The following is a 25,220-nucleotide window of genomic DNA, read 5'->3' as shown; positions in this document are numbered from 1 at the left end:
AAGCCGTGACAGGGACAGTGCATGTGGTTCCCCAGCATGCGGACAGGTGAGAGTCTGACCTGGGTTCGGGGGTCTTCACGTGGTCCCCTCCAGAGGTGATTAGTGAGACAGGGATGAGGTTTCTGGGGTGTGTGGACAGCCAAGGGTTCCTGGAGTCCCAGGGCCTCTGCCCACCAGACAGGGGCCTGCCTTTGCTGAAGCAGGACCTTGGAGGCTTCAGGACTATTTGGGGGCCTCAGGAGCACCCCCTCAGCGTTCAGAGACAGCGAATGTGTCACCCCGAGGTGAGGGTGTTAGGAGGGGGGGCCTTGGGGAGCTGACCGTGTCTGAAGGGGGGGCCCACGATGGGGCTGGTGCCCTTGTGCAAGACCCCAGAGAGCTCTCTTGTCCCTTCTTGCACGTGAGGACACAGGAGAACACATGAATCTGGAAGACGGATCTATGAATCCGTCTATGAATCTGGAAGACGATCCCCACTGGGTTCTGAATCTGCCGGTGCCCCACTCTGGACTCCTGGCCTCCGGAGTACGAGGGGTGAGCGTGTGCTGTTGGTGTGTCCCCGTCAGCTGAGTAGCCCCAGCGGGCACAGAGGGCGCGTCCCCAGAGGGACAGTGGGCACGTCCCCAGCGGGACAGAGGGCACATCCCCAGCGGGCACAGAGGACGCGTCCCCAGAGGACACAGAGGACGCGTCCCCAGAGGACACAGAGGACGCGTCCCCAGTGGGCACAGAGGGCATGTCCCCAGCGGGCACAGAGGATGCGTCCCCAGAGGGACAGAGGGCGTGTCCCCAGAGGACACAGAGGATGTGTCCCCAGAGGGCACAGAAGGCACGTCCCCAGTGGGTACAGAGGGCATGTCCCCAGCGCGCACAGAGGACGCATCCCCAGCGGGCACAGAGGGCACATCCTGGGAGGACCCAGGACGAAGCTGGCACTCCCAGCAGCCACCCCGTTTGTACAAGAGGACTTTCCGAGCTGGGGGTGGGGACGATGGGAGGGCTGGCCAAGGACGCCCAGTGGGGTGACAGGGTCCAAATCCAGAGGGAGAGGTGTGAGGGCCAAGGGAGAACGGTGGTGGGTCGTTCAGACGGTGGATGTTTCCTTAGAAGAAGTGTGTGGGGACATCCCAGTCATCGGGATATAAATACCACGTCTCCCTCACCCCTGGCACTTGAACGTATATACATATATGGGCACACAATTCTACTTTTCTTTTTTCCCCGCTTTCCAGCCATTCAGTGGTTTTTATAAGCTCTAAATTTAGAAAGCAACAGAGTGTCTGGGACCGGGCTGCAGGCACTGGGGTTTCTGGGGCCCTGTTTCTGCCACAGCGACCGTTAGGAAGGCCGGCGAAGGATGAGGCCCCAGGGGGTGGAACCGGGTCTCGGCCTCCTCCTCAGCGCTCTTGTCCCCAGGGACCACTCGGGGTCTGTGTCACTCGGACCTCCCGGCCCCCCTAGGGCCTCCCTTGCTCCCTGGGTGTCCCAGCCGCGGGGCGCACGGCGTGTGCGTTCTCAGGCAGCGCTGGTCGGTGAAAGCCTGCGGGGGGAGGGGAAGGGCCGGGGCCGGGCCCTGGGGCCTCAGAGAAGGCAGAGATGGCCGTGAGCCTCCCCAGGGGACAGCTGACTTCCAGGGCGGGGCGAGTCCTGCCCATCGACACTGGCGCACGGGGCAGACGGAGCCTCTGGTCCAGCGGGGGGTCCGAGCGGCCCCAGCAGCACCCACGCGCTCTTGTCTCAGGAAGCGCACCTTGCCCGGGCACGGGTCCCGGTGAGTCTGCGACCTCCGTCCCTGCGGAATCTTCCGGAAAGGGAGCGGTGCCATCGACCACAGCCCCACGGCCCCGACGGATCTCAGGACGGTGACAAGCACTCGCCGCGCCCCGTCCTCTGTCTTGCCTGCCCCGGGGCCGGGACTCCTCCTGGTCCAGCTGACCTGACAGCCTGGGTCCTACGCCTTTTCAGGCCGTCAACCCCAAGCTTACCCGTTCACAGCTACAGCCGGGCACTCGAGCACAGCAGGTGCACACGCGGGCGTGTCCCAGTCCCTGGCATCCCAGACACCAGACTCCTCAGGCTCGGCCGCCGCCAGAGTCAGCCTTTCGCGCCTGGGGGTCTCCTGGCACAGTCCGGCGAGAGCGACCAGGCAGGACCGTCCGGAACTCATGAGGGCTCTTCCTAGCGTGACCTCGGTGACACGCGTCCTCTGGGCACCAGAACGTCTGAACCCACACGGCCAAAGGTGGGGGGGTGGGGGGCTCACAGTCAGTCACTCAGGATGGGTGGGACCACCTGTGTGCCCACCTGCTTCCCCGAATCCGTGGATGGTACTAACGCGGCCACAGCGCCACCCACCTGTGGCTGGCTCTGGGAGGAGACCGCGGGCAGAGGAGCGGCTCCGCATTCACAAAACACTGTGTCTGCGCCGCATCTATAGGGGCCCGTCGTTCGGGGATCCCGGGTGCGGTGCTGGAAAAGCAGGAAGAGCAAGCCCGCGCCCGGAGCGCACGCCAGGCCCCAGGTGGAGAGCCGGCCTTCCCAGCCCGGAAACGGTTCCACGGGACAAGGGCCGCCGAGCGGCCGGTTGGTATCTTTGCGGGCTGGTGTCGCGGCAGGGCCCAGGGTCAGTCTCCGATACCGAGACGGGTATCGGACGGGTTCAGACGATGGCGCCCACGTGCAGCCCAGCGGTGCCCCCTGGCGCTTGATCCCCGCGTCCGTCGCTCGAACTCGGAGGAAGCTGGGGGAGGAGGTGGTGGGGAGCCGGTCCAGGCACCCCGCGCCCTCGGCTGCTGGTGCCCTCGCACAGCGGAAGCTCCCCGCGCGTGCCGACGGGGGCCTGCGTGCCCACCCTCAGAGGCCCGTGCGCGTGCCCCGTGCCCAGCGCACCCTGTCCCTGAGCAGCTCCCCCCGCCGCGGCCCACTGTCCGCGAATCAGCCCGTCTGCTCCTGGGGCCGCTTCTCCCCTCACAAAGCTCGGCCCATCGGGGGGTGGGGGCTCCCTCCCTGCTTCCTCCAGTGCCTGCAGGGCCCGGTCCCCTTGCGGCTGGCGCCGCGGTTCCTAGGCTAAAGCCCCGAACCCCCACGGGGTGGCGGTAGGAGGCAGCACCTTGGGGGGGGGTCATTCGGGTGAGATGAGGTCACGGGGTGAGCCCCCCGGGGGAGCAGGAGAAGACTGAGCTCTCCCCCCTTTCTCCCGCCCCCCCTCCCACCTCCTCGACCCGTGAGCAAGAGGGCAGCCGCCTGCCAGGAGGGGAGCGCTCACGGAAACGGAACGTGCTGGCGCCTTGATCATGGGCGTCCAGCCTCCAGATCAGCGAGAAGGAGATGTCTGTCCTTGAAGCCTCGGGTCCCGGGTGTGTTCTGTTCCAGCAGCCCGAGCGGACGCCCCGAATCCCACCTCTAGGACTGGACCCCAAAGAGCCGAGGACGCCCCAGGCAAAGGTGCGTGCGTGAGGGGGTCCATTGCCCACTGCTCACCTCTGCCGGCTCTGAGCAGGCCGGACGGACCATCGGCAGGTTCGCAAACCCTGCCCAAGGTGTGGGGGGCCCCAGCCAGGGCGTGGGGACCACTCGGCAAAGGTGCGGGCCAACAGCCAGCGCAGATGGGGCCCCTCGGGGCCTGCCCGTCGGGATTTCAGCTCTTCCTGGGAGCGTCCATCCCCAGCGGCCCAGGCCTTGTGGCCACGTCCTGGGGGAGGACCCGGCTGTGGCTGCATTCCCAGGGAGCAGAGAGGGGCCGGAGGCCAGGGCGCCTGAGCCCTGGGGCTTGGCCCACAGTACGGGCTCCCAGCTGCCGCAAACCCAGCGTGGCCCTGACCCCGGGGCCTGGACACCACACGTGCCTGCCTCTCTGGCCGGGCTTGGTGGGGATGCCTCCCCCCGCAGGGGCCTCTTTAATATACCAGGTCAGGGCTGGTCAGGAAATACCCTAAACCAGAGAGCCAGTGCTATGACAGGCAAAGAGCCAGGGAGGGTGACACGATTCCTGCCCCAGGGCCTTTGCCCGCCCCATGCCGCTCCCTTGCCATGCTGGAATGCTCTGTTTCCAGGTCTCCCCTGTGCTCTTGGCCTTGGCTTTGGGGTCTCAGCTCAGGGGGACACCCCCGACCACCTGGTTTAACTTGTCCCCCAGCCCAGTCTGTCCTGACCATGTTTCACGTTATGTGTTATTTTCCTCACGGCGTATCTGCCCCCCGACACCATCTGGACGCGTGTTTTTTAACTGGCCTCTGCCCCACCCCACCGCCTCCCGACCTTCCCCAGCGTGCCCAGCCCTGCCTAGGGGGCCGATGACAGGTGCACGGTGGAGGGGGGGATGGCAGCCGTCACAGAGGGCGGGCGGCGACTGGACAGGGTGCAGGGGCACTTGGGACAAGGTGGGGACCCTGGTCTCGTCCGCACTAAACCATTCATGTGATGTCCTCAGAGGTTCGGCGGCAGGAGGGGACAGGCAGGGAAGCCACTGTGCACTTGGCCCTCCCCTGTTGAGCCAATGGGGCCCATTGCTCTGCCCCGCCCGCGAGACAGACCCCGTCTGCAGCTCCTGACGTGTGTCAAGCTCCCTTTCCTGGCTTTGGTCACTTCTGGCTAACCGATCTTGTGGACATCTTGGGAGCTTGGTGACAAGACCCGAGGGCAGGTAACGGTTACCCCCGGCTCTCGTGAGGTGCAGGGTGGGTGTTTCAAGTCTCCGCCGGCCGAGTCCCGGCACCCCTCTCTTGGGAGTCTGGGCGGACCGGCGGGGCCCGCGGAGAAAGGGGCCGGTTTCTATTCTTAGGTTGAATTCCCTTCTGGAAGGCTCCGGGCGTGTCTGTGGCACAGATGCCCGGGGGCCAGAGCTCCCTGGCTCACGTTCCCTTCCTCGTGTGTCTCCTTCCTCCCGGCCCGAAGGGCAGGGCTCCTCTCTCCTGCCTTCGAGCAAGAAGTTTGTCCGTGTTTAAGGCTCCTGAATGGAAAACACCAACCATCCGCACACCCGGCTCCGTGGAGCTTAGGACACGAGGCCAGGGAGGCCCGGCTCTGCGGCTCTGAGACTGCACACACGGGACAGCCCGCCCCAGCCGCGTTTCAGATAAACGCGGACAATGTTCAGCGTGGGCCCGTCTCCTGGCAGCCCCACACGTGCACGGCCGGGGAAGACTCTGGAAGACGCGCGCACGCCCCCCGACCGACGAGACGCGTCAGGAGCCCTCGCGGGTGAGCGAGGCCACGACACCCGTGAAACGCGAGCGGAGGTGACACGTGTCCCTTCCAGGCAGAGGCGCCGACCCGCTCTCCTGTGGCCCTCGGCGTCTTTCTTACCACGGGGACAGATGGCGCGTGGACAGCGTGGAGGTTCCCGCCGGCCCGGGTCTCGGGTCTGCGGGCAGGTGATGGCGCAGACTCAGGACGCGGAGAAGCGTCCCGGGGGCTGGGCGCCCAGAGCGGGCCGGCCTTCCCGCGTCGTGTCCAGCGGGCGATGGGAGCCCGGCCGGCTGCTCGACACCTGCCCTCGGCGGACGCCCTCAAGGGAAGAGAAGAAAAAGAAGAGACAGGTCACTGCTCGCATGGGAGCCCGCAGGACGGAGCCCTTGGATTGCCCAGCTCGTCTGTGATTCCTTCCCTCCTGTCGTGGGATCCCCAGATCCCGCCCTTGAGGGAGCTGCTTCCTCTTCAGGGGGTGGACACTGGGTCTCCGGGAAGGGCCAGGGGCCGCCCAAAGCACCTTGTTCTCATCCGTCCATTCATTCATTCATTCTTCTGTCCGTCCCAACGGCTGTCGTTGGGGCAGGTGCCGGGCTGGCAGGTTCAGGGACACTGGGCTCACAGAGCCCCTCCTGGAACGCGAGCTCTGGTGGGAGAGACAGACAGACCCGATCATGGTCAGAGACTAGCTAGAGGCGGTCAGAACTTGCAAGGACGAGTGTGGGAGGCAGAGACTCCCTCCGCTGTGGCTCTGAACACGGTTCCAGTCCTGACCGCTGGAACTCAAGGCCCTGGTGGGCAGGCCCGCACCTGTGCGTCCGGTCTGGCAGCCGCCAGCCACACGTGCCCGGGGCCCCGAGCGTCTTATTCTGACGCCAACGTCTGTGGTCCCAGGGGTCTGGGTTACCGCACGGATCTCTCAGGTTTAGAGGCTGCTGGCATCTGGGAATTCGGAGGAAAACCTCTCCAGGCAGAGAGACGAGCCCCTGAAGCCCGAGGAGCTGGAGAGAAGCCGGGGGGGGGGGGGGGGGGCGGAGGGGAGGATCGGGACTGAGCAGTCTGCACGCGGATTTTATTCAGCCCGAAGGAGAAGTGTAGACGGTGGTACCGGGGTTATGACCAAGTGACTTGCACGTTTTCTAGATCCTTCCGGCTGCTGCTTCTCCCACCCAGGGCAGCGGGTCTGTGCCGGGGGCTGATGCCACCGACCTGGCTGCCCCCGGCCTGAGCAGGGGGGCGGCTGTCAGTGGGAGGGAGCCGTGGGCGGAGCAGGGGCGCGGGACTGAGGCCCACAGCTGCGGTTTCCTGTGCGGCGGGTCGGGAAACCCGTGGTGGTTCCGGGCACCGGGCGCCGGGCTCGGGTCCCCCAACCCGCCCGCAGTGGCCGCGCAGACCTCAGACCCCCCCCCATCTCCCCGCTCCGCCCAGGGACGCTTCCCCAGAGTGCCACGGAATGTCACGGATGTGCCACTCCTAAAAGACGGACGGTGTTTGTTTCTCGAGAAATCTTGCCCCCACCCCCTAGCATCCTAGATCTGCTTCCAGTCGCCCAGAATCGGACAGCGCCTCGCGGCACAGAGGAGACGTGCACGGGACGTGGCTGGGGGACGACAGGGAGGGCCCGGTGCCGAGACCCAGGTCGGGGGGGCGGTCTCCCCCCGCCCAGTGCTGCTCTGGGCTCTGCTCCTCCTGGAAGATGCTCCCTGGCCTCCGCCAGCCACGCCGGGGACAGATGCTCCTCTTTGGAGCCCTCCAAGTGAAGGTCCCACGGATGCCGTTTAATAGAAAAGGTGACGGTCAGGAAAGGGGGAAATGGATCATTTCGAAAGGTGAGTTGGGGGCTGTTTCGCGTCCCCGGACAGTGTCTCGGGGATCAGAGCGCCAGGTGCCACCTCAAAGCAGACTCAAGGAGGGGAGGGGCCGGAAGGGTGACACCTTTCGTCACCGTCACATGGAGAAGAAGGGTGCACGTGGCAGCCACACGGCGCGCACGTCGGACAGCCGTTCCCAGAACTTCCCTCCGCTGTCCTCCTACGAGACGCAGGTGCAGGCCTTACGACGACAGAAACGCGTCCCCTCCCTGGGCGCCAGGTGCGGGCAGGGCTGGCCCCTTCCGGGGGCCCCAAGGGAGGGTGTGGGCTGGTGCGTCCACCCTTTCTCCTGAGCACGCCCGCCGCTGGATTTGGAGCCCGTTCTCATCCAAGAGGACCTCATCTCATCTAACTGCATTTCCAGATAAGGCCAGATTCTGAGGTTTCAGGTGGCCGTGACTCTTTGGGGGACACCGTCAGCTCACGGCACACAGCTCTGCAAAGCCTTCAAACCCGAACGCGATCCCTGCGGCCCGCGTCGCCCCCACCCCAGGCTGTCCCCAGCTCCTGGCGGCCCCGGCCGCTTTCCTGGTCTGCGGCTGACCGCGGACTCTCCCTCCTCGGAGGCGCCTTGGCCGTGCCGGGCCTGCGGTCGGACCCGTCATCCTGCCCCGTCCGCCACCGTGATGGGGACCGGGCCGCCGAGTGCACAGCTCTTGTGCGAGCGGGTCCCCCCTGAGCTGTCGGAGGGGCGAGCGTCCGCGGGGAGGGGGCAGAGTCCTCGGCTCCCCTCGGCAGACTCGCCGTGGACAAAAATCCTTTCACCTGGAATAGAAACTCCGCGGAGATGATAAATCTTCTTTCCCCCACGTCTGGCTTTCAGAAACGACGCCTGCCACTTACGGTATGAAAAATACCGGTGAGCCGGCTGCGAGCGGCACATGGTAAAAAGGTTAGTCCCCGTACCTCGGGCTCACAACCCGCCACCCTGCCCCCACCCCGCACACAAAGCCTTTTCTTTCTCCAGCTGGAACCGCGAACACCACATGAATGCAAAGAGCTCTTTCAACATTAGATTTTAAATTATTTGAATTAAAGCTGGGATCCTTCCGGGCCTTGTGCTTTCCTGGTTATTTATCACTGGCTAAATGTACGGGTCTGCCGAGCATCTCCAGGGACCGCCCTCACTTAGACGCGGCCTCGGAGATGTTATAAACTATTTAAAACCGGAGGCTTGGCCGTGTCCGGCTGCAGGGAGGGCGAGCACGCTCTGCTCGTCGGAAGCTCTTTGGGAAAACGGGGGACTAGCCGCTCGGTCATTCGCCCTGGCTTTCCTCTGGGTAATCACTTTAATACACTTGAAAATAAGCCTTTCCCCACTGAGGCACGATGATTTTTCCCCCCTGTTTAGCAAACATTGATTTTTTTTCCCTCCCCTCCGATCCCCCCCCTCCCGTCCTGTCCTGTCTCGCCTGAAACTAACAAGCTTCCTTTTGTTCCAGGGACACCCCAGCCACCCCGATTTGCTGACACTTCCGCCGGGTGCCAGCAGGGGGCGGGAGACCCTCTTTTTTGAGGGCCACACTAAGGTGCTCCCGCCGGACCCGCCATGGGTCTGCGGCAGGCAGGGTGACTGTCGGCACCGAGACCCGGGGGCGAGGGAGGCCGAGATGGCTCCCCTGGGTGCCTGGGGAGAGGACGGCTCAGGTCAGGGACGCGACACGTTGAAGCCATCAGAACGGGCAGCAGCAGCGGTTTAAGTGCACGAGGCCAGCGGAGAGCCCCCCGCTCATCTGTCAGGGGCCCCGCGGCGCCCATGCTGCCGCTGAGGAAACAGAGGCCAGAGAGGCCACGCTTGGGTGACCAACGCTCTGGTGGATGTGGACAGGCTCCAAGGTCGCCCGAGACTCCTACCTCCGGGCGCGCGCCCCTTCACGTGCGCGGCTCCCCATGCTCTGGGCCGGCAGATGGCCCTCGGAACAACAGAAGGAGGCACAAATGACTGGCCGTCCTTCCCGGGATCAGGTATAAAAGGGCTGTGGCTCCCGACCTGGGCGAGACGCCTCACGCGGCGAGGGACGGAGGCCTGCCCACAGGCACGTGTGTGAACTTGGAAGCAGACCCCCCACCCCGGCCTCCCCGTGGGCCCTTCAGATGAGACCGCGGCCCCGGCCTCCGGCACCCAGGTGAGCGGAACCAGGATTCCAGGCCCACAGAGACCTCGAGATAAGAACTGACAGCTGTTTTCAGCAGCCAAGTGTCGCGTTAACTCATTGGGCGGGGCTAGGTGGCCCCACAGCCCCTTTCTGGGTCGTGTGCGGCCTCCCCTCCCCCGAGGTGCTCGCTGGGCTCCCGCCTCCTCACCTGGTCCCTGCTCATCAACACACTCTGTTCTCGCTGGGCAGGTGCAGGGCATGGGCTGAGTTGTGTCCCCCACATTCTTAGGCTGAAGTCCTGACCCCCAGACCTGTGCAGGTGGCCTTACCTTGGCAGGTGATATGATTAAGATGAGGCCACCAGGGTGGCCCTAATCCAATATGACCGACGTTCTTATACAGAGGGGAAACTGGCCACAGACCCGTGCACGGGGTGAATGCCACAGGAGGATTGGGGTTCTGCTGATGCCAGGAGCCATCAGGAGCCCGGAGACAGGCCTGGAGGGTCCTTCCCCGGGGGCCTGCAGGGGGCGTGTGGCCTCTAGGGCCGCCTGGCTGCATGTCTGTGGTCAAGCCGCCCTGGCCGCGGGCTCTGTCACAGCAGCCCCAGGTCACAGGTGGTTCCAACCCCCCTGTTCTACCCTTCCCCCGGGAGGCTCCATGACACCCGGAGAGGAAGGGACTCTTGGAGCGGTAGGTCCCTCCTCCTCCAAAAACAGGGGCTCAGATCCTGTCAGCCTCTGCCCCCGGCTTAAGCGTGTGTCCCTTCGGCCGTGGGGCCCCCGAATCAGACCCCTAACGTACACACCAAGCCTATGAAGACGGACGTACAGGACATCCCACTCCGGCCTTGTGATCGTTTAAACCTCGACAGCGGAAAACTCACTCAGTGCAAACCCTGAAGAGAGCTACACGGTCAGAAGAATCGGGTGAAGTGGGCAGCCGGTCGCTGAGCAGCCGCTCGGAAGGTGGAGCCCGAGCTCTGCAGGCCCCTCGAAAACAGAAACTCACGATGCGTACCAGTGGGAAGGACGGGACGGTGCGCGCGGAGGGAAGGGTGGGCCGCGTCCAGTCTGTTCACCTCTGCTCCGTCCTGCTGGGGCTGGAGCCTCGCCAGCCTCCGACGGGGTGCAGGATGGCCATGGTCCCACGGCCCCCCACCCCACGCAGGCATCATTCCGTGAAGGGGAGACGAGACGGTGGGACCCCAAGGTTTCCGGGTCTAGGAGCGGGGAGAATGGTGGTTCACAAGCCTGTCTCTTGTTCCCCTGGAGGCAGGTGAAGCCCTGGCCCGGCACCACCCCCCCACCACCGCCGGCTGGCCTCCCCTCTGCCCCTCCCCCCTCTGCTTTCCTGCCTTCCACGCAGAGGCGCCTGGCAGCTCAGCACATCTGGGCTCTCCCCCTTCTCCTCTGCGTCCCGGCCTAGATCGTCTTCTACCTGCCCCGCAGTTGGGTGGGGCCGGTCATGCTGCGGGTTCCTGCCACAGAGGGGAGGATGGGACAGCACCGGGGATGGGCTGAATGTCTGTTTTCTCCCACCAGATTCCTACGCTAAAGCCCTGGTGTGATAGTGTCGGGAGGGGGCCTTTGGGAGGTGGTTAGTGTCAGATGAGGTCACGAGGGTGGGCCCCACAGTGGGATTAGTGCCCATCCAAGGAGAAGGAGAGACCCCAGCCCTAGCTCTGCCCTGCGAGGACCCAGAGGGAAGGTGGGAGTCCGCAGGCCAGGCCAGGAAGCAGGGCCTCACCGGGACCAGGCCCCGCCGGCACCCCCGCTCTCGGACGTCCAGCCCCCGGAGGCTCGAGACACGGACGTCTGTTGTTAAAGCTGCTCTGTCTGTGCTGTTCTGTTATGGCGCCCGAGTTGCCCAGGACGGCCCCCCGATGGCAACGGCTGGGTCTCGGGGCAGGCCTGGAGCTGTGCCCACCCACACGGGGCCTGATGCCCCCGAGATGTGGGCTCAGGTGACGGTGGTTAGCGGTCCGGTGGCTGCCACCCGCCACAAGGGGAGATCATCCTCTCCTGCCTGCCCTGTGGTCAGGCGGACCAGGCACGGAGCCCTGGAGCGGCTGCACGGAAGGCCTCTGTCTTGATGGATCGGGAACCTGGGTCCCCCAGAGCTGCCTCGGGTCTCCAGCCATACCCGCCGCGATGAGGGGTCCACTTCTCACCAGCATGTACCGGGGTGAAGTTCATCACCCGCCGGGGCTGGGCCCCCACTCCCGCTGGGCCACAGAGCCGCGTGTCCCCGGGAAGTTTCCCTCTGCCTCCACACCGTCAGCGGCCTGAACGCTTGGGGACGCCACAGGCCAGCCCACCACAGCGCATTTGACCGCAGGTGCAGAATGCATGGCAGGCCACCTGACTGCTGGCCACAGGCCACCCCCACGAGGCGATGATTTAGGCAGATATTGAACAGTATATGAGAATTCAGGGGGAGGGGCGCAGGGAAGGGCCCTGCACCCTGACGCTCTCACCTATGTGACAAAGGCCAGCCGTCACTTTGAAAATGACCAGGCACCTGTCACAGCGCCTGGCAGGAGGTGGTGCGTGAAGTGGGGCGGGGCGAGGGTCAGGTGGGGGAGGGATGGGATGCACGTACAGCACGTCCCCGTTGTAGTTTGAAATCTAAAACCTTAAGGAACACGCCAAGGTATCAGCAGTGCTTATCACGACCGGGTCGGGTCTACTTCTTATCAGCTTTATAATGCTTTTTCTTATATTTGCCAAATTTACTCCAACAAATGTATTTAGAAAACACATTTTGTAGGTGCTGGGGACCAGCGTTCCATGAGGGAGGGAGACAAAAAGCAAGAGACGGGTGGTCTGGCCTCAGACTGTCTCTCCCCCCAAATAGGCCTGCCTCACCTTTCCCGCCCAGCAGTGTCTCCACAGCGCCACCCTGAACCGTGGAAAGCTCTGCCAAGGGCTGTGTCGCTGAACTCCCAAGAGGATGTCAGCTCAACACCAATTCCTTCCTTCTGCCCCCTGAATACTGACTTGTTGCTGTCACGTTGGCTGCAGTGAGCCCGGTCTGCCCATCCAGGCCAGTTTAGTGAGTCAGGCTCATGGGAGGCTGAGAGAAGAGTCACCTAACGATGTTATTCCTGAGCCAACTGGCTGGAAGGGGACAACAGTAGGCAGGGCTCATGATTGCTGTGCTGTCGGCTGTAGGGGCCCCATAGGCTCAGCTGAAACCCAGAGGTCAGCAAGGAAGGAGGTAGATAAAGACAAGTGAGTATGCTCACTTCAGCTACCAAGAGAAGAGAGGGGGATGGGAGGGATAATTGAACAGGAGGTTGGATGGGTAGATGGGTGGGGATAGGTGAGTGGTGGATGGATGGATGGGTGGATGGAAGGATGGATAGATGGATGGATGAGTGGATGGGTGGGTGGGTGGGTGGATGGATGGGTGGATAGATAGATGGATGGTAGATGGATGGAAGGATGGATAGATGGATGAGTGGATGGATGGATGGATGGATGAGTGGATGGATGGAAGGATGGATGGAAGGATGGATGAGTGGATGGATGGATGGATGAATGGATGGATGGGTAGGTGGATAGATGGATGGTGGATGGATGGAAGGATGAATGGAAGGATGGATGAGTGGATGGATGGATGGATGGTGGGTGGATGGTGGGTGAATGGATTGATGGATGGGTGGGTGGATGGATGGTGGATGGATGATTGGATGGATGGATGGATGGATGGATGAGTGGATGGATGGATGGATAGATGGATGAGTGGATGGATGGATGGGTGGGTGGATGGATGGTAGATGGAGAATAGATAAGTGGGCATGTGACACAAGTTCCTTCTCAGAGATTCAAAAGAGCCAGGACACCACACAGAGTGCTCAGGGCTTTGGGCTCCCTGGGGCAAAGAGTTAGAAGAGAAGACAGTTGGGGAAACCTTGCAAGCACCCGTGGCCCCTGCACTCCCACATCGTCCGCGGACATGTACCCAGTTCTCTCTTGTGGGAGCAGTGCCCATCCTGTCGCTCACATAGTGTCCCTGTTCCATCAGGCTGCCGGCCAACACTGGACCAGACCCTGGCAAACAGGATCTGGCCGCCAGATGTCAGCCACGACTAATGAGGCCAGCCTGCTGGTCACTAATTGGCTGAGGCTCTGGGCATCAGTGGCAGATGGAACCAGGGATGATGGGACAGCCAGGGCGGCCCCCAGCCCGGGACTTGTGTTGCCCAGTCGCGCTGCACCAGGGCAGTAAGAAGCAGGGGCGCTCGGCCGATCCGGGGCTGCCCGCTCCTGTCTAAATGCCTGGCAGCCTTCCAAGGCTGCCCAGGGGCTGCGCACCTCCCCCCACGGGCCGGGGCTCCTCCAAGGGTGTGGGAGGCGGGGGTCGTGCAGGGGCTGGCGAGGGCTGCCGTTGGCCATGACTGCCGGACCAGAAATAAGAGCCAGCCTTCCCGTGTAAGACGGAAACGAGTGCCCTCCCGGACGATCACGGTGGCGAGCCTTGCCCTGTGGAGGGGGACGGAGTTACAGCCGGTTCGCCCATAAACTTGTTCGAGCGATTTACGAGGCATGGCCGGCTGGGGTGGGGGCAGGGCAGCCTCAGAGGCCGGCTTCTCACCGGAGTCTGAAGGGCGGTAACGTCCTTGTGTTAATAGCAAATGCAACCTTCGCGGCAAATGCCGAGCTGCAGGGAGCATCGCCTCCGCCGGAGTGGCAAGGACGCCTGTGGACTCCGACGTGGACACCTGCACAGGATGCGTGGTGCCCCCCTCCCCAGATGCACACCCCCGGGGCTGGGAGGGGCGGGGGGCGGTTCCTCGAGGGACCGCAGACACGGGGAGGAGGCAGGGCTGGGGGGGGGAGGTTCCCAGGCACCTGAGCCCCACGGGGTGGAATCTCTGCCCCCGACTGGGAGCTTGAAACCAACACAACATCACGTGGGCTGTGGCTCATAAACCCGCTCGGTTTCCTCAGCGGCCGCGTGGTACCGCCCCCCAGCGGATGTCCCACTTCCTGGTGGTGGGTCTCCTCTCCGTGAGGTGGACAGTCGTGAGCCAGACTGGACGCTGATGGTGGGGGCAGAGGCTTCCCCGAGCCCGGGGCCAGGCTTCGAAGGCACAGGCACACGTGACAAGCGGTGGGGAAGGTGCGTTCCGGGCGGGGGGCGGGCGTTGGTCCCAAGCGGGCGGAGAAGAGTGAGGTGAGGACCGCTTCCTGGGGTCGCTCTGCCGGGCGTGCGGCGACCCAGCGGCCACGGCTCGGCAGGGAGACTGGAAACATTTGGCGAAGGGGTCCTGGAAACACTCGGATGGCTTTGCTAGAAACCACTGTCCTGACGGCTGGGCCTCCTTTCCCGGCTCTGTCCCTGGGGATCTGAGCTTGTCCGGGGCTGGCAGGTGTGGTTTGTGTGTGCTCGTGTGGCCTGCGCCCGGGTCAGAGGCAGCTGGCCTCTGGGACGCGGTTCTTGTGCTGTTACGACAACGGGCTGCCCAGTGGCCACAGGACGGTCCCACACCCACTGGCCGGTCTAAGCTGCGCCCCTGCCTTGGTCTTCTTCTCCTTCTCTGTCCCTCCTGCAAATGCCCCCCAGCCCCCGCCGGCCCCGGCCCCCACCCCCCGGGACCACCGTGTCACCCGTGTGCCTCGGCCCGGCGTGTGAAACTGACATCTGATGTTACATCACCTCCCACGTGGGCCGCTTTGGGGCCCAATTTAGAAACCTTGAGAGCACATTCCTCCCGATTCTGCCTGGGGTGTTTGGCGACAAGGAGAAAATTCTAGCAAAGCCTGAGACCCGGGCACACAGGCCTTTTATGGTGGAAGCAGAGGCTGGAACCCCCCAGACCCAGCCTTCCGCTGACCGTCCCCATGCCCGCAGCAGCCTGCCGGGGACACATCCTTCCCTAAGTGCTGGAGCTTCCAGATGGTGGGAGCCCCCGCAGGGGCAGTTGATGATGGTTTGGGGCTGTGCAGACTCCGCCCGGGGTCATCCCGAGGCACCAACCCCACTGCGCTTGTGACTCAGTTTCTACCTGAGGTGTCCTTTGGGGAAAATGTCCAGCAATGCCAACTTTATATCGATTCTCACCCAGGACTTAGCCCCGAGGGTGCCCCCAAAGTCCTACGTCTGTCACTTGTCTACACGACACGTATGCACCACACAGCTACACCACGCGTCTACACTACAAAATAACACGTGACTATTTTTGCTGGTGGGTTTAGAGGGGTCGGCCGGACACACAGGACCACCGGCAGGAGGAGGCTAGGAGGTCTAGTGGGGAGGGGTCCTCTGGGAGGGCTCTCTGGATGGGGGCGGAGCTGGACCCCCCGAGGCTGATTTGGGATGTGCGGGGAGGGGAGGGACCATCGGGGACTCACACGTCCCCCACGCTCCCCTCCACCCTCCAGGGCTCAGTGCTGTTGGCCCTGGCTCTCTGGGAGGCTGCAGCGGGTGCCCCTTGGCCTGGCCCCTCGGGCAGAGCAGGACTGGGGCTACAGCTCACAGCCTTGCCACCGTTCAGCTTCACTGCCGGCCTCAGATTTGCTGACCTGGTCATCTCTGAACTCACTTCAGGGGGCGTGGCCGGCTGTGTGATAGTCCGTAGACACAGGTGTCCCCGACTCCAGAGACCTCAGATCCCGTCTTCAGAGATCGTGTCCCAACCCTACTGCTACGGCTATGCATGCCTAGAGAGAGAGCCAGCAGGCCCAGACAACTTTGCTTAGCATCTCTTCTGTGGGATAGAGAGCCAGGGCCACGGGCTAAAGGGAAGAGAAATCCCCGAGGCCTTCCTGGAGGAGTCTGCATGTTCTGAGTACCTGCTGTGATGGGCTCTGGGCACTGTCCCTCCAACCTGGACCTGTACAAAGGGAAATGCGTTTTTGCCCCCCCATAATGGCAGCCCGATGGGCCAGAGGCACCGGTCCCCTGGGTGGCCCCAGGATGGGCTGCTTTGCTCGGTTCCAAGGCCAGGCCTCGGCACACGGGCCTATCAATACCTCCTGTGGGTCTGGCTTATCCCGCGACTGTTGGAATCTCACCAGGAAGGGAGCGCTGGGGGGCTCCGAGCCCCCAGCCCCTGAAGGTCCTGTGCCGCTGGCTGAGGACAATTGTTGCCTTGGCTGGATTGTTACATGTGGGACCGTCACCCCTGAAGAGGCCACGGCCCCCGGGCCGTCTGAGAGCAGGGCAGACCCGTGGGGAGGATGGGGGGCTTTCGGGCACGGGCCGCCTGCTAGTGCCTCCTGGGAGTCGTGGAATCCCGTGCCCTTAAAGCTTCCAGGGGGCCTCTCGTGTCACAAAGTAGCTCGAGAGAGTTCTGTCTTCATCTCGGCGAGGCGCGGAAAAGGCTACTGCGGACATGTTTAATCCACACGTGCTAGATTCTCCCGCCGTGATTTTCGACAATGGCTCCGGCCTCTGCAAGGCAGGCCTGTCTGGGGAGATTGGCCCCCGCCACGTCATCAGCTCCGTCGTGGGGCACCCCAAGCTCAAGACGCCTTCGGCAGGACCCAACCAGAAGAAGGACTTTGTGGGGGAAGAGGCTCTGCACAAGCGTGAGGTCCTGCACCTGTGTCACCCCGTCGAGCGGGGCCTGGTCACCAGCTGGGAGGACGTGGAGACCCTCTGCAGGCATCTGTTTGAGTGGGAGCTGGGGGTGAAGGCCAGCGACCGGCCCGTGCTCATGACCGAGCCCTCGCTGAACCCCAGGGAGGCCCGGGAGAAGATGGCCGAGCTGATGTTCGAGAAGTTCAACGTGCCCGCCTTCTACCTGTCGGACCAGGCGGTGCTGGCCCTCTACGCCTCAGCCTGCATCACGGGCCTGGTGGTGGACAGCGGGGACGGGGTCACGTGCACCGTCCCCATCTTCGAGGGGTACTCCTTGCCCCACGCGGTCACCAAGCTCTACGTGGCGGGCAGGGACATCACAGAGCACCTCACCCGGCTGCTGCTGGCTGGCGGGACCTTCCCGTGCGCGCTGGACAAAGCCCTCGTGGAGGACATCAAGGAGAAGCTGTGTTATGTGGCCCCGGAGCCAGAGAAGGAGCTCTCCCGGAGGCCGGAGGAGATCCTGAGGGAGTACAAGTTGCCGGACGGGAACATCGTGCGAATCGGGGACCAGCTGTACCAGGCGCCCGAGGCCCTGTTCGCACCCGACCAGCTGGGCATCCAAAACCCGGGCCTCTCGAAAATGGTCTCCTGCAGCGTCACCAAGTGTGACGCCGACATCCAGAAGAGCCTCTTTGGGGAGATCGTTCTGTCGGGGGGCAGCACCCTGTTCCAGGGCCTCGACGACCGTCTCCTCAAGGAGCTGGAGCAGCTGGCTTCCAAAGGGACCCCCATCAAGATCACGGCCCCCCCCGACAGGTGGTTCTCCACGTGGATCGGGGCCTCCATTGTCACCTCCCTGAGCAGCTTCAAGCAGATGTGGGTCACCTCCGCGGATTTCAAGGAGTTTGGGACATCCGTGGTCCAGAGAAGGTGCTTCTGAGGGGCCGTGGGCAGGGGTGGGTGCGAACTCTCCCCTCGGCATCAGCAGGACGCTCAATAAAAGACCAAACGGTGCAGCTTTTGGACACATCGGGCCGTTTATTCTAGGTGGCACCAGAGTAATTTGCGACCCTGGTGGCGAATCTCTTAAGTGGTTCCCCCCCTACCCTCCTCTCCCGAGAAAGCCCTGGGTTACATCTGCAGAGTTTGCACCGAAGGCAGGGGCCCAGGCCTCATGCTGGAGCTTGATTCAGCAGGGCCCTGGGATCTGCATTTCAGATGGTCTGAGATGGTCAGCCCTGGTGGGGGACAGGGACAATCATGAGCGCTGCCCTGCTCTGGGGGCCAGCAGACGCTTACCTGGTGCGTCCTCAGCAAAGTATGGCTTTCGTTGCTTGTACGAGGCCGGGCAGCGGGAGCAGAATGGAGCCCTCGTCCTGGGCGGACGGTGTGGGGCAGCAGCAGAAACTGCCGTCTGTTCAGGACCCTCTAGGGCCCCTGCTCCGAGGGGGCATGTAAGCATCGACACCCCTACTTGATTGTCGTGATGTGTCTGTTTGTTTTTACCTCCAAGGATGTTGATGGCGTTGTTTGGGAGTAAAATACCGGCCGCAAAGTGAACAGCCGTCAATAAAGTAATGGTTGGATAAGTTATGCACAAAGGGAACTTTTCCTCATTGAGTTGGCAGAATTCTCCCAAAATAATATTGGGAGAGGAACAAAATACAGAAATGTCTTTATAAAATGACCTCCTTTTTTTTTTTTTTTCCTGGCGAAGAAAACAACGGCACTTCCCCACGCCTATCTGTGCATGTTTTGTACCAGTGAACATGTGGGGATTTTTTTATAGGGTGATAAGCACGTGGAGCAAAGAACAGAAGGGTAGGTGCCACTGCTTGGTGCAGGAAGGAGGGAACGAGGCAGAATGCAGGGGGAAGGGAAGAGGGCAAGAGGGAGAAAAAAGTCTTAAAGACAGGACTACGTGAAATTTTAGCCTGCATGAAATACACCCATTTTTCTACACGTGTGTGTATTTCATTTCTGCATCGTCCATAATCTATTCCTATACTTTTGTTGTCAAGCTACTTATGTCATATTTAGAGTGAGCACACAGTGCCTGTGAAGGTAGCAGGTACCTGGGTCCCTTGTTGAGGCCGTGATCTCTGCCTTTTAGATGGTGTCTTTGGGTTGTTTACATTTAAAGCAGTATGTTCTATCTTAACTCTGCCTCCTTATTATTTTGTTTCCTGTTCTTCCTCTCTCCCCTTCCTGTGGGTGGTTGAACTTTTTTTTTTTAATCCTGTCTTGATGTATTGACAGGGATTTTCAGCATATTGAGTTGTATTGATTTTTTGGTGATTGCCACAGGTGCACATCGCAGTCCACTTGGAGTGATGTTTTAGCTCCTGGAGTGAAATGCAGAAAACATACTTCTGTTGAGGTCCCTTCACCCTCCCAAACATTAAGATAGAATTGTCCTGTTTCTTCTACGCACGTTGAGAACAACCTTAAAAGGTATTCGATTTTTCCTTCTACCATCAAATGATTTAAGAAACTCATTAGGATACCCCATAATTTGGGGCGCCTGGGTGGCTCAGTCAGTTGAGCATCCAGGTCTTGATCTTGGCTCAGGTCACGATCTCATGGTCGTGAGATCAAGCCCTGCGTGAGGCTCTGCGCTGAGTGTGGACCCTGCTCGGGACTCTCTCTCTCCCTCTCTCTCTGCCCCTCCCCTTCTTGTGCTGTCTTTCTCTGCTCAAAATAAAACAAAAAATAAGCATTAAAAAAAAAAGACTACCGTGTCATATGGTTACCCTTATTCTACCCATGTTCTTTGGTGCTTCTGAGGTTCCAAGGCCCCTTTCTGTTTAAAAGAACCTCCCTTAGTCTTTCCTTAGGGGTAGTTTTCTAGTGGCGAGTTCTCTTAGCTTTCTGTCATCAGAGGATGCCTTTCTTTCTCCTTCGCCCCTGAAGGATATTCTCTGTGGACATAGAATCTGCAGGTAACCGTTCCCTTTCAGCACCTGAACGATGCGTGGGCCCCTTCTCCGTGGCCGCCAGGGCTGCAGATCAGAGACCCTCAGTGATTTGCTGCCCTCGTACAGGTAACGTGCTGTTTCTCTCTCGCTGCTCTCGAGAGCTTTTCCTTGTCTGTAGTTCCCAGAAGCTTAATTACGGTGTGTCTGGGCGTGGATTTCTTTGGGTTCATCCTTTGGGATCTACGCCGCCTCTTGAATCTGTAGATGCATGCCTTTTGCCAAATTCGGGAAGTTTTGTCCACTCTTTTCGCTCCGCCCGCGATGTTGTATTGTCCCCTGGACTCCTGACAGTCTGTTCATCTCTTTTGGCCTCTCTTCTTGGTGGTTCAGTTTGGATAAATCCCACTTGCCTGCCCTGAAATTCACCAGTTCTGTCCCCTCCCATGCCCCACACCGGCCCATTTGTAAATTTTAGGGATATTTTTCAGTTCTATAATTTGTCCTTCTTTTGTAAATTCTAATTCTTTGCTGAGATTTGCCGCTTTTGCATTCATTGCAAGGAAATTCACAATTGCTTGCTGAAACATTTTTGTGATGGCTGCTTTAAAACTCTGCCAGACAACTCCAGCCTCGGATTCAGCTCAATCTGCTGCGACAATCGTGCCTGCTCCTCACCCTTTCTCATTCAGCCTATGATTTTCTCGGGTCTTGGTATGATGAGTGATTTTCTATTATACCCTGGAAGTTTTGAAAGTCCTGAGACTCTGGATACTATCTAATCTTTTTTGTAGTAGACAGTCCCCCCTTGGGGTGTAGCACGAGGGCTGGGTGGAGTTTTCTGAGGATCCCCACGGCCAACGCCCCAGAAACACGGGCACTGACTCACACAGCCTGCTGCGGACGGGGGTGGGGCGGTGGACGTTCAGCTCCCTCCTCGGCCCCACTGAGGCCTCGGGAGGAAGTAAGAACCGACTAACTCTGCCTGCCTCACTGCCTCTGAGTGGGGGTGAAAGCTCAGTTCCCCACTGAGTCCCACGGACACCAGGAAGGGGGAGGCAGAGAGTCAGCTAGCCTTCGTCCACCATTTCCTCCAACCATCTTGTTAATGCCGGGTGGGGCTGGGGGCTCAGCTCACGCATGGGGCTCCCGAGGAGTGTGTTTATCTCTTTCCATCATAGCTAAAGGTCACTAAAGGAACTCAGAGAGGGCCACTGGTCCTTACTCTCAATACCCTCCCCATCAGGGTCACTGCTTTCCAAGTGAGGATGTCAAGCTCAGGAGCCGTGACTTTCCAAAACCACGTAATAAGTTGAGAACCGCTCTCAGCCCAGCTTCTAGGGCTCTTTCCTCCATTGTATACTCCATCGCACCCCGCTCTGCCCGAGACTGTCCTCCTGTTACCCAGCCACACCACAAAGAGTGACTAAAACAAAGCCCCCTTTTGTTCTATTCAATACACTCTGCTTTCGGGGCGCCTGGGGGGCTCAGTCGGCGAAGCGTCCGACTTCGGCTCGGGTCACGATCTCGCGATTCATGGGTTCGAGCCCCACGTCGGGCTCTGGGCTGATGGAGGTGATGGCGGTGATATTGGCGATGATGCTGATGGTGATGGTGGTGATGATGGTGATGGTGATGATGATGATATTGGTGATGTTGATGGTGATGGAGGTGATGGCGGTGATATTGGCGATGATGCTGATGGTGATGGTGGTGATGATGGTGATGGTGATGATGATGATATTGGTGATGTTGATGGTGATGGAGGTGATGGTGGTGATATTGGCGATGATGATGATGGTGATATTGGCAATGTTGATGGTGATGGAGGTGATGGTGGCCATGGTGGTGGTGTTGATGGCTGTGATGGCACTTTTCTGACCGCTAGGTCATCCTCAGCACTTTGTCCCTGGGGTGCTCTAGCGTGGAGAGGGAAAGTAGCTCCCCAGTCCCTGGTAGAGTCCATAGCAGGAGCCTCGTACCAGGTCTGGCTTCTAGTTCTGGCTTCCTTGAGGGAGCGAGGGGGCCCAGGGGAGGGTCAGGCAGGCTAGACAGACGTGAGTAGCTGTGGGTTCAGCCTTCCCATCTGCAGCTTCACCCTTGCGTCAGCCCAGAGTTGTCTAATGCAAAAGATCGGGGCTTGGGGCCGGGGTGGGCTAGGTCCTGGAGGAAGGGGGGAAACCGTCCTGTGGCTTTGAGCTCCTCAGACCCCGCCTGCCGGGAGAGAGACCGAGGAGTGAATCTGAGCCCGTTTTCTATTTCCGATTTATGGGTCGCCCTCCCCACATCTCGACAGAGGCCTCTTCAAAGCCCTTCCCACCCTTTCCCATCCCCGTGGTCACAAACAAAATCTTTCTGTGACGCACCATTTGGGTGCAAGGGATAATGGAGATGCTGTAGGCAGGCTAGCTCTGCTTGAGCGGAGGGGATGGCACACAGAGGCCAAGTGCGCCCCTCGCTCTGACCTGCTGTGTCCCCGGCAGAGCCCAGACCGTGTCAGCTCTCCTATCCCCCTACTGAGGGCCCCTGCCGGCCCTGCCGGACTGGTCACTCACATTCGGAAGCTCAGCCCGTGTGACTCTGGGGTCCGGGCTCCTCCGTGTTCTGAGGGCGCAGTGTTCAGCAATGCCCACACCCTGCGGTGTCCCCTCACGGTGCTCAGTTCCTCTGCTCTTAAATCCCAGCTGCCACGAGGTTCCCAGAAGGTTCCATGAGCGGTCCTGGCCGTGATTGCGAGGCACCCGCAAAGCCGCGTCTCGTGGTGGGAGCCAGACACAGGCAGTCGGTATCAGGGTGATGGGGACGTCAGGCAGGGAGGCAGAGGACACGCAGGGAAAGCGCCTTTGTGCTCCTAACACCCACCTGTCCCCTGGATTCCGTGATCTCTGCTGTGACGGTCTCCAAGGCCAGCCCTGGACACCCCCGCGGGGCCCGTGGGTGCCAGCCAGTCACGGGCTCACCTACAGAGGCTCTGTTGCTCTCTAGAGATGTGGTCTGCGTGCCAGCCCCTCCACGTCGGGGTCCGGGCGCAACACTGACCCTCGGGAAATGGCTGCGCCCCTGCCCAGCCCTTCGCTCCCTCCTGGGCCCGGGTCCGCTTGCCTGGGAGGCCAGAGCAGAGCTCCAGGCCCCAGCGGCCTCCCACCTCCCGCCTGGCTGCAGTGTGTGGGCCGAGCTCCGTGTGGCCCCAGGAAAGCCATGGGGCCGCTCGGAGTCTCCGTGTTCCCCTCTATAACGGGGTGATTACCACCCCTCCTCCCGGGGGTCACAGCTGCCCTCCTGCACCGGCCTCAACCCAGGGGTGGTGGGAGACGTGGAAGCGGTTCTGGGGCCAGCTCCAGGGAGCACTGCGTTCCAGCTCCAGGGAGCACCGAGTTCCAGCTCCGGGGAGCACTCTGTTCCAGCTCCTGGGAGCACGTTGTTCCAGCTCCGGGAGCATCTTGTTCCAGCTCTGCGAGCACCTCATTCCAGCTCCGGGGAACACCTCGTTCTGGTTCTGGGGAGCACCTCGTTCTAGCTCTGGGGAACACTGCTTTCTAACTCCTGGGAGCACCTTATTCCAGCTCCAGGGGGCATGTCATTCCAGCTCCGGAGAGTACCCCATTCCAGCTCTGGGGACCACCTCATTCCAGCTCTGGGGAGCACCAAGTTCCAGCTCCAGGGAGCACCAAGTTCCAGCTCTGGGGAGCAGCGCGTTCCAGCAGGTGTGGGGCAGCTTCTGCTTGTAGACGTGGGGCCATGAGGCCACTGGTGGAGGAGGAAGCCCAAGAGAGAGGACATGTCACTCCGGGTCTGGCCCTGTGTCCGCCATCGCCCCGTGGCCTCGACCCCGGGTCCAGGAGAGCGGGAGACACCCCCCCCCCTCAGTCCGTCGAGTACACGGGGGGCCAGACTGCAGATTCCCTCCCGTGAGACCGAGGGGAGGCCGCCCTCACGCAGACACACGGGGGAAAGGGGTCCCCGCCTGCTCACCTCTCGGCCAGGGAACGCGCCCTCTGCCCAAAGGGGCTTCAGCTGAGGTGACTGTGGTGACCGCGTGCACTCACTCACTCATTTGCTCACCTCACGGGCTCTGGTGGGAGCCCCTCCCCCCCAGGTCCGGGGGCTGCTGCGTCCCCCACGGGGCCACGTGGCTGCCAAGGGCGGGAGGGGGCAGTGAGCAAAGAGGGGTGCACGTGGACGGGAGCCACGGCCCTGACGTGTGTGGTGAACGCCCGCTCGCTCCACAGGAGGCAGAGCAGAGGGCCCCAGGGAACTTTGAGTCTGGCACCGGCCCAGGCTCTGTGCTTGGACACCGCGACACGGGGGTGGGTCCAGAGCCATGAGCCGCTCCCCCCGCCAGCAGCCCCGCACGCCTGCATGGACGGGAGCCTCTGCCCAGTAGTGCCGCGGGCACCAAGGAGCCTCAGGCGTCAGGGCCCCCGCCCAGCGCCCCCTCCCATCCTCAGCCCTGAGGTTTGAAGACCCCTGTGGGACCGTTGAGCACAGACCACACTGTCCTGACCCCGGACAGACTCCCCTGGAGTCCGTGGGCAGGGGGACACCTGTACCCCCTCCCCCTGATCCTGTCCCCGTCCTTCCCCGAATGTGGCGACAGGGCTCCTCTGGCCCCAGGCCTGGGGCTTACGGGGCTGTTGGGAGACACAGGCCTCGGAGGCCCCAGTGCCAGCAGGGAAAACCTGTAAACCAATGAGGTGCGACCGTGGACAGTTGAAGTATGATACGGCTCGCTGACTTCCATATGAGAGGGGATTTACGGAAGCTTAGCGTTGAGACCCGGGGAATCCAGGGCAGATAACAAAAGAACCGAGGCGGCTGCAGGAGCCAGTGCCGTCCGCCAGGGGCCCTGGGGCCCATACCTCCCCCCGGGCGGCCCCATCCCCGCCCCTGCCCCTTTGCACTGACTCACGGGGCTGCCGTCCCCTGGGAAGGCACGGGAGGTGGACCATTCTCGGGGGCCCCGGCTGCCCTCTGAACACGTGGCCCGAGGGGCGGGGCGGGCATCTGTGGGCAGAGCAGACCGACCGCATCGGCACCGACCCCCAAAGAAATGAATGTGACTCTCCAGCCTCCCAGAGGCCCCACGGAGAAGGATCGGGTGGTGCCCCGGCTTCTGGACCCCCGAGCCGTGCGGGCCCACGCACGCGGCCCCCGCGCCCCGGGCCCGAGGAGACGGCCGTGGGGAGGGGCTGCAGCTGAGGGGCCGGGCAGATCGACATGCCTCCTGGGGTCCACGACGCGGGCTGCGCGAGCGCCGGGAAGGTGACCTCAGAACCTGAGGTCCGGGGGGCAGGCACGAGCTGGGGGGGGCCAGCGGTCAGGCCTGAGTTTCCTCACACGCTTGCCCGGGGCCAGCACAGAGAGGCCGGGCTCCAAGGGGTGGTCTGGATGGCTGGCCCTAGATGACCAGCTGTGTCCCCGTGGCAAGGTTCAGGGTGGGCCCCGTAAGGACAGAGACACAGCTCTCCTACCCCCACCCCTGCCCTCGAGGCCTGAAGCAGGGCAGAGAGGGAGGAGGGCCCCGGGTGGGAGAGACCCTTCTGGGCTCTGCTCACTTTTCATTGTTCCTACAAGGTTCCTGGGGGCACTGCCCCATCCCTGCCGGGCCCCACGGG

General features: G+C 61.9%; 2 protein-coding genes across 2 annotated transcripts; one reads left to right on the top strand and one right to left on the bottom strand.

The window, feature by feature from the left end:
* Positions 1-12,881: 12,881 nt before the first annotated feature.
* Positions 12,882-14,692, bottom strand: LOC128775918 (uncharacterized). Its single transcript, XM_053899084.1, has 2 exons — positions 13,757-14,692; positions 12,882-13,644 (listed from the first exon to the last, which is right to left on the bottom strand). The coding sequence occupies exons 1-2, from the start codon at positions 14,416-14,418 to the stop codon at positions 13,275-13,277; spliced, it is 1,032 nt and encodes a 343-aa protein (XP_053755059.1). The 5' UTR covers positions 14,419-14,692; the 3' UTR covers positions 12,882-13,274.
* A 1,610-nt stretch (positions 14,693-16,302) lies between these two features.
* Positions 16,303-17,715, top strand: ACTRT2 (actin related protein T2). Its single transcript, XM_019461160.2, has one exon. The coding sequence runs from the start codon at positions 16,500-16,502 to the stop codon at positions 17,628-17,630; it is 1,131 nt and encodes a 376-aa protein (XP_019316705.2). The 5' UTR covers positions 16,303-16,499; the 3' UTR covers positions 17,631-17,715.
* Positions 17,716-25,220: the final 7,505 nt, after the last annotated feature.

Source organism: Panthera pardus, unplaced genomic scaffold (genome assembly GCF_024362965.1).
Source record: "Panthera pardus isolate Hobbes unplaced genomic scaffold, ASM2436296v1 HiC_scaffold_11, whole genome shotgun sequence".
Taxonomy (NCBI): domain Eukaryota; kingdom Metazoa; phylum Chordata; class Mammalia; order Carnivora; family Felidae; genus Panthera; species Panthera pardus.
Note: the sequence above shows the minus strand (reverse complement) of the source record. Positions and strands in the feature narration are given on the sequence as shown.